General features: G+C 44.5%; 1 protein-coding gene across 1 annotated transcript; it reads left to right on the plus strand.

Moving 5' to 3' along the window:
* The first annotated feature begins 2759 nt into the window (after positions 1–2759).
* LOC133789560 (uncharacterized) lies at positions 2760–4044 on the plus strand. Its single transcript, XM_062227372.1, has 2 exons — positions 2760–3184; positions 3259–4044. The coding sequence occupies exons 1-2, from the start codon at positions 3080–3082 to the stop codon at positions 3877–3879; spliced, it is 726 nt and encodes a 241-aa protein (XP_062083356.1). The 5' UTR covers positions 2760–3079; the 3' UTR covers positions 3880–4044.
* Positions 4045–8530: the final 4486 nt, after the last annotated feature.

The raw sequence follows: 8530 nt of genomic DNA on the forward strand, positions 1-8530 counted from the left end.
TAAAACGATGGATAATCACACTATAGCTTTCTCTCTCAATACTCAGGAAAAAGATTTAGAGATCAAAAGTCCTTTCCTTGAGCTATTTCATGCATATTTATAGGCTCGAGGAGGGTTACATGGGCCAATGGGCCTTAACTTTTCTTCATAACCGCGTATCAAGGTAATAAAGAGGAAATATTCAATGCAATTATTATAAGATTACAATCTAAGAAGTAAATAAATCAAATTATACAACAGCCTGGTCGTATCTAACATTTAAGCTTGACGAAGTGATGTGCCTCTGGTCGATAGTCGAACAACACTTCTGCCACGTGTGAAAAATCCTTGCCATGTCATCAGCAGCCGTTTTTTGGGTAAACATTTTCCCCCCAAGTTTATTTATTGTGACCAGCAATAAGTAAACTTAGGAAACTGACCCTTCGCTTACTCCACCAAACCTGTCAGAGCTGCCCATGCCCTCTCGGAAAAAGCATTCAATCATGTCTAATCAAGCCTTTTTGGTTTCCCAAAAACTTGTCTGACGGCTATTACTTCCCCATACTCAGAAAAAGTAATTCATGATTACGTCTTTTATCGTGTCGCAGTCACTATATACAATACCCCAAATCCATATTTTTACTTTTTACTCTTCATTCTCCCTTTTCTTGTCAAGAACTACTGAGAACCTCGACTTTTAGAGCCCAAAAAAAATTTGAGGAGCTTCCATCGCTGTTCTAAGGATCCTCCGTTCGAACGCTCAAAGCTTGTGTTTTAGACCCCTCTTTTCATCCAAGTAAGTTTTACGAACCCCTTTGACGTTTGAGATGCCATGCAGAACTGTTTTTTTTGTATTCAAATCTGTGTTCTTGACTGAAACTGTTTTGGGGTAATGGATATGTTGATCGATGCCTGATAGGGAAGTGAAATAGTGTTGTATAGGAGCTAGGAGCCAGTTTGATAGTCGAGACCGTAGATTTAGGGCGTAAAATCGAAGCAAAAATTCGATTTTTAAGCTAGTTGAAAAACTTGGTTTTTCCCACCCTCTCGGAGTTGAAAAACTTTTCTCTGAAAAACTTTTTACTTCCGCTTTTCAATCTGTTTCTCAAACTGCTCGTATAAAACTTAGTGTTTTTGCTAGAATGATGTTGGCCGTATAAAAGCTTAACTTTTATATGCGAGCAACGTTATTCTAACTCTCAACACAAATTTTTAGGCTTTACATTCTCATCTCCCCATTTCTCTATTCGCAGCTTTTCATGCAAGATCCGTGGGGAGGTGAGAGACCCATCGACGATGACTTGCTAGCTCAATTGCTTGAGGACGAGGAGCAACCATCGCTGTTGATACCAGATATTCCTTTTTATCGAGCTACCCCAAACATTTCATCATCCCCACACCAATATATGGGTCGTGTTAAGTCTAAAGCTCAGAAAAAGAAACCTTCCAACCCTTCAAATCAGCCTGGTCCTCAGACTGAAATTCCCTCGACCAGTGGTCGAGAAAGAAATATCCCCGACCCTAGCATTCAAACTCGCGCTCAACCTCGACACATTATTCAACCAGATGTTGAATGGTATGTCGCTCCTCATAGCCGAGTAACGATTAGGATGATTTCCAATTACATTAAAAAATACAGACTTCCTGGGGTGACCCTAGTCCAACCCACCAGAGACCAAAGGGCGAATCTTCCTGGAGGCACGTATAGCGCCTGGTCGAGGTACCACATCGAGGCAGGAGCGATCCTGCCTCTCCATCCTTTTTTCCAGGGAGTGACCAATTATTTCGGGGTCGCTCCTTTTCAAATAACCCCCAACGGATATAGAATGCTTTCTGCACTCTATATCCTCTATAGCCATAAGAAATGGCCTGCCCCCACACCACATGAGGTCAACTACCTGTTCGACCTAAAATCCAACCCCAACCAGGAAAACACGGGGTTTTTCCACTTCTGTCACCAAGAAACAGGCTGCACTTTCCTGACTGACACTACTTTTATCTCGAACGTGGGGAAGTACCATCTGGAGTACTCTCTGACTACTGACATGGTTGTGAAAAACTTGGACTTCACACAAGGAGGTAAAGTCTTTGCACCTCTGGTCGTTTATTTTTCTTAAATTTTTATTGCATTTCTCTTAGATTTTTAGCGCCTTTCTGGCCCATGGTTGCGACCAGACCCTACTATAGACATGGAGGTCCGATCAGCCCTCTTGGCCAGCCTTACTGACGTGGAGAAGAGCGTCAAGCATCTGGTTACAGAGGCAAACCTTAGGCTGGTCGGGCTTTTGGCTCCTCACCAGGATGTGAGGGAGTCAACAACGGGAAGTGCCACTGGCGAGGAGATTCCCGAGTAGCACCCAGACGTGTCACAACCTCAAAGGAGGAGGACAACTAGAGTGACAATCAGGGAACCCTCCAGCACCCTGCGAGCTTCTGCTCCCCCCGCCCCACTGGGAAAGGGAAAAAAGAAAGCTACTGAACCCCTCGAGCCTCTTGACGAATCTTTGGATGAGAACAGTACTGATCTCTCGCTCTTAGATAGTTTGCCAATTCCCTGTCATCTGTTTGACGAGGACGACAATTTTAAGTACGCTCCCAATTTAGATTCAGACTTCTTCATGCTAGAGAGTGAGTGTAACACTAGTAAAGTATATAATGTAGCGACCAATAATTATAGCTCGGGTATTTTACTTTCGATTTTCTTTATTTCTTTTCCTGACATAACATACTCAGTCGTTTGTACTATCTCACTGTTCGTGCATTTGCTTCTTGCAGACATGGAATCCGAAAACGTATTCGACATGTACTGTGCTCCCGAGGTTCCTGAAGCTCCTGCGAGCAAGAAGAAAACGAGCAGGTGGCATCAAGGGGAAAGCAGTAAAGCGCCTCCGACCAAGAAATCCTGCACTGCAGACCCTCCAGCAGACGTACCCTCAACAAACACAGCACCACCTCCTTCTCCCCTCAAGCGGCAATCTCCGCCTGCTCCAGTCGGGTCAACACCTTCCCCACAACATCAGCCGACTAGGCTCAACAGGCTGCCCCTGCTTCCACAGGGGGTGACATATTGAGTCGTGCCCTAAGATCAGCCAAGGACAGGATGGCTAAAATTTTGAAGCACGAACGTTGTCGAGAAGCGATGGCTGGGACTGAGACGATGGACGTCAACCAGATCTTAACCCACGCTCTAAATGAGCTCGCAAGTGTAAGTTGTCTTTTTCTGTGGAGACTAAATCCTTTTATTTATTATAGTCAATTTAACTTTCATGCTAATCGTAGGCAATGCTAACCGCGACTGTCGGCCATCTCCGCTCGGGAGCCATCACCGAACAATCCAAGACTTCCGAGCAACGGCATGCTGAAGAACTCAAAGTTGCCGTAGCTAAATATGATGAAAAACTTGAGGTGGCTCAGAAGACAAATGCAGTACTGCTCGAGGAGAAGAACAAGCTAGTTGAGGAGTTAAGGGAGAAGCAGACTGCTCTGGACAAGGCCGTCGAGCAAAAAGACCAGTTCAAGGAGTCTAACCGCATCAACTACCGTGAGGCTAAAAAACTCAAGGAGGACCTGATTGCGAGCAGACAGGAGACTACAAAGCTGGAAGGCCGGATCGAGGAGCTTGAAAAAGCCAACGCCAGCAATTTGGAGAGGTACAGGAATGCCACGGTTAAGTGTTTCTATGACTTCTGGAAACACAACCAGGATGCCAACTTCAGCTATCTTCCCGAGCGCACAAGGCATGCTAAGATAGCCCACTGTGCTGCTCATCTGGCGGAAGAAGAGAGAGCAAGGATACCTGCCTCGCCCGAAATCTCTTTGGCCACTGGCATGGAAGGGGCGGACAATGAAGCTACAACTGTCATCGACCAGGACACCCCTCAAGATCCTCCTGTCTCGTAGTCTGATATTTTTCTTTTATCCTTTTAAATACCCGACCTACGGGTCGTGATGTAAAGACTATAATTTTTATTGCTGCGCGGGCAGCTACTTTTTCCTTTTAACAAACAATTACATCCAAGCGGTTATTGCTCGCGGTGTAAAGGGATTCCTTTTGATATTATAATATTTGCCTTTTATTATAACATCTGTTCGCATGACCAAACTTAGCATAATACCTTGGTTTGATTTAACAAAATACAAAATTTTGAAAAATACTCTAAGTACCCTAGCATGCTTTCACTTATTTTGCTTATGTGTTTACATACCTTTCGATATGCCTTGCTTACTAGATGCCTTATATGCCCCCCAAGTGATTGAGGAGCTTTAGGTCCTTAGTCACTTGCCTTGACCAAAACCTGTTCGAATAATACTGCTTGGAGCGAATAATTAAAACGATAATACAACAAAACAACACACGTAATGAGCAAATACTTGTAATGAATACAATAATTGGCAAGAATGACTGGCTGCGCACAGTCCCTTATATTTCTCAGAATAAATGGACAAATCGTGTCTGTACTAGTGATCAATAAGATCTTACACTTATAAGCGATTAGTCACATAAAATGACCAACCCTTTTTCATAACTTGTAAAAAGTAAAATTAATACAAGCCAACTGTTTAATAAGAATTGTTAATTGATAGTACTTGCGCAGGTGTTCTCCATTCCAATAGCGAGGAATGAGATCTCCATTTAAGCGAGCAAGTTTGTAGGTGCCTGGATGGAGGACTTCTTCAATCTGGTATGGTCCTTCCCAATTAGGTCCGAGTACTCTAGGAGCCTGGTCACAGGTATTTAGGAAAACTCTTCGAAGTACTAAATCTCCGACGTTGAACTTTCTTTCACGTACTTTAGAGTTGAAATATCGGGCGACTTTTTGCTGGTACGCAGTTACTTGGACTTGGGCTTGTTCACGTTTCTCATCGATCAAGTTTAGGGATTCCATCAATAGTTGGCTGTTAGAGCCTTGATCGTACGCTATCCTGCGATGCGAGGGTGGGTCTAACTCAACATGCAACATAGCCTCATACCCATAAGCCAAAGAGAATGGAGTATGGCCTGTTGCTGTTCGGTGGGAAGTTCTGTACGACCAAAGCACTTCAGGAAATTGTTCTGGCCATGCACCCTTAGCTTCTTCCAGTCTTTTCTTCAGGGTATCCTTTAGCATTTTATTGACTGCTTCGACTTGTCCATTTTCTTGGGGATGAGCGACTGAAGAAAAGCCTTTGATAATCCCATGCCGTTCGCAAAAGTCCGTGAATAAATCACTACCAAACTGTGTGTCGTTATTTGAGACAATTTTCCTTGGCAATCCATAGCGAAAAATGATGTTTTTGACCAAAAAATCCAGCACCTTCTTAGTCATTATGGTTGCGAGTGGCTCAGCTTCAGCCCATTTAGTGAAGTAATCAACGGAAACCACAACATATTTAACGCCACCCTTTCCTGTGGGTAAAGATCCGATTAAGTCTATCCCCCACATAGCAAACGGCCACGAACTTTGCATCTATTTCAGTTCATTAGGGGTTACTCGCGGGATTTTTGAGAATCTCTGGCACTTGTCACACCTCCGTATGAATTCCATCGAGTCTTCATTCATTGTTGGCCAGAAATACCCTTGCCTCAGGATCTTCTTCGACAAACTTTGCCCCCCAACGTGGTCCCCGCAAAAGCCTTCGTGTACCTCTTTCATCAACTATTTGGCTTTCTCTTTTGAAACACATCTGAGGAGTGGCATTGAGTATCCCCTTCGGTACAAGATTCCATCGACTAGGATGTACCTAGCAGCTTGTCGTTGAAGGGTCCTAGCTTTGTTTCTGTCCGTTGGTAACATGCCTTGCGTCAGATATTCTACGTATGGTGCCATCCATGTATCCGCCACCTGGATCACCAGAGTGGTCTCCTCTGCTTGGATGCTTGGTATAGATAGTCATTCAATTGGCACTATGTTCAGAGTATCAGCATCTTTTGCACTTGTGAGCTTGGCCAAAGCATCAGCGTTTGAATTCTGGTCGCGAGGTACTTGCTGAAGGGTGTATCTGTCAAACTGTGCTAATAGATCCTTTGTTTTGTTTAAGTAGGAAACCATCTTTAAACCTCGGGCTTGGTACTCTCCCATGACTTAATTTACCACCAGCTGAGAGTCACTGTAGATGTCAAGTATCTTTATATTCATGTCCCTGGCTAATCGTAACCCAGCGAGCAACGCTTCATACTCAGCCTCGTTGTTGGAAGAAGTGAAGTCGAACCTGATTGCACAGTGAAATTGAAGCCCTTCAGGCATAATCAGGATCACCCCCACGCCTGCATGATGCTCATTAGAAGAGCTGTCTGTAAAAAACTTCCATGAGGGAGGTTGGTTTTGAGATTCAGGCTCATCATGCTTTTCGGTCTGCTCGCTATCTGTAAGCTCAGTGAACTCTACAATGAAGTCAGCCAGGGCTTGTCCTTTTATCGCTGCTCGTAGTAAGTAAGAGATATCGAACTGCCCAAGTTCGACTGCCCATTTCAATAATCTTCCCGCGGCCTCTGGCTTTTGCAGCACTTGCTGTAGAGGCTGGTCGGTCAAAACTGTGATTGGGTGAGCTTGAAAGTAAGGTCGCAGCTTCCTTGAGGCCAAAATTAAGCAATAGGCTAACTTTTCAATTTGTGGATATCACTGCTTTGCTCCAATTAGCCTTTTGCTTACATAATAAACAACCTTCTGTACGCCTTCTTCTTCTCTTACTAAAACAGCACTAGCAGCATACTTTGTAATCGCTAGGTAGACAAACAAAGTCTCCTCATCGACCGGCTTTGATAGGATGGGTGGTTGCGCCATGTGAGTCTTCAATGCTTGGAAAGCCTGCTCGTATTCCTCCGTCCACTCAAATTTCTTGTTGCCTCTAAGTAGATTAAAAAATGGGACGCACTTGTCTGTTGATTTTGAAATAAATCTACTAAGAGCGGCAATTCTTCTAGTCAAACTTTGAACATCCTTAATTTTTACTGGCGATTTCGTATCGATCAGGGCTTTGATTTTCTCAGGATTGGCTTCAATTCCTCTCGAGTTAACTATAAATCCCAAGAACTTCCCTGATCCTACTCCGAAGGAGCATTTGAGGGGATTAAGCTTCATCTGATATTTGTTCAAGACGTTGAAGCACTCCTGCAAATCCTCTATATGCCCTTCTGCCTTCTTTGACTTTACCAGCATATCATCGACATAGACCTCCATGTTTTTCCCGATCAGCTCCTTGAACATGTGGTTGACTAGTCGCTGGTAAGTCGCACCAGCATTTTTCAAACCGAAGGGCATTACTTTGTAACAGTAAAGCCCGATATCAGTCCAAAAGCTAGTGTGATCCTCATCAGGGGGATGCATACTAATCTGATTATATCCGGAGTATGCATCCATAAAAGAGAGAATCTCATGCCCTGCAGTGGCATCGACCAGTTGGTCGATCCTAGGGAGTGGGAAACAATCCTTGGGGCAGGCTTTATTGAGGTCTGTGAAATCCACGCATGTTCGCCATTTTCCATTCAGCTTGGGAACTAGCACGAGATTAGAGACCCACGATGGATAAAACGCCACCCTGATGAACCCATTCTCCTTCAGCTTTTTGACTTCTTCTTTTAAGGCCTTTGATCTATCTTTGTCGAGCAACCTTCTTTTATGTTGCACCGGTTGATAACTCTTGTCGATGTTCAGGAGATGGCTGATGACTGCAAGGTCTATTTCGACCATGTCTTTGTGCGACCAGGCGAAGACTTCCTGGTTCCTCCTTAAAAACTCTACCAGTGCTTGTTTTGTTGTTGTCTCTAAGTTTTTACTGACTTTTACAACCCTAGTCGGGTTTTCTTCATCGAGTTGGACCTCTTCAAGGTCCTCGATGGGTCCTATTTCTTCCTCAAAATCCCCAAAGTGAGGATCCAAGTCTCTATCCTCACTTTGGGCAACGCCCTATTTGGTGACATTATCACCTGGCTGGGCCTGAACATCAATTGCCATTTGCAACTCTTTTCCGGGAACATCTCTCGACACACATTTCTTTGCCTTGGCTATCGAGGCGTTGTAGCACTCCCTTGCCTCTCGCTGATTTCCCAATACGCATCCTACCCCTGTGTCCGTTGGGAATCTCATGGCAAGGTGCCATATTGAAGTGACGGCTCGCAGGTCGACCAAAATTGGCCTCCCAATTACAGCATTGTATGCCGAAGGACAATCAACTACTATGAAAGTAGTGAGTAATGTCCTGTTAGCAGGTGCATTACCTGCTGTAACTGGAAGCCTAATCGACCCAGTTGGGGCGAGCCCTTCACCAGAAAAACCATAGATGGTTTGGTTGCATGGCTCCAGGTCCTTGATGGACAACTTCATTCTCTCCAGTGAAGACTTGTATAGGATGTTGACTGAGCTTCCTGTGTCAACCAATACCCTCTTTACCATCATGTTGGAAATTTGCACGTCTACGACCAGTGGATCGGAGTGCGGGAATTGTACGTGCTGGGCATCATCTTCAGAGAAGGTTATTAATTCCTCCTCTGTTCGAGCCCTTTTTGGTGCTCGATCCTCCACACTCATCATCTCGATGTCCTGGTCGTGATGTAGGGTTCGAGCGTATCGTTCCC

Source organism: Humulus lupulus, chromosome 7, assembly GCF_963169125.1.
Source record: "Humulus lupulus chromosome 7, drHumLupu1.1, whole genome shotgun sequence".
Taxonomy (NCBI): Eukaryota; Viridiplantae; Streptophyta; class Magnoliopsida; order Rosales; family Cannabaceae; genus Humulus; species Humulus lupulus.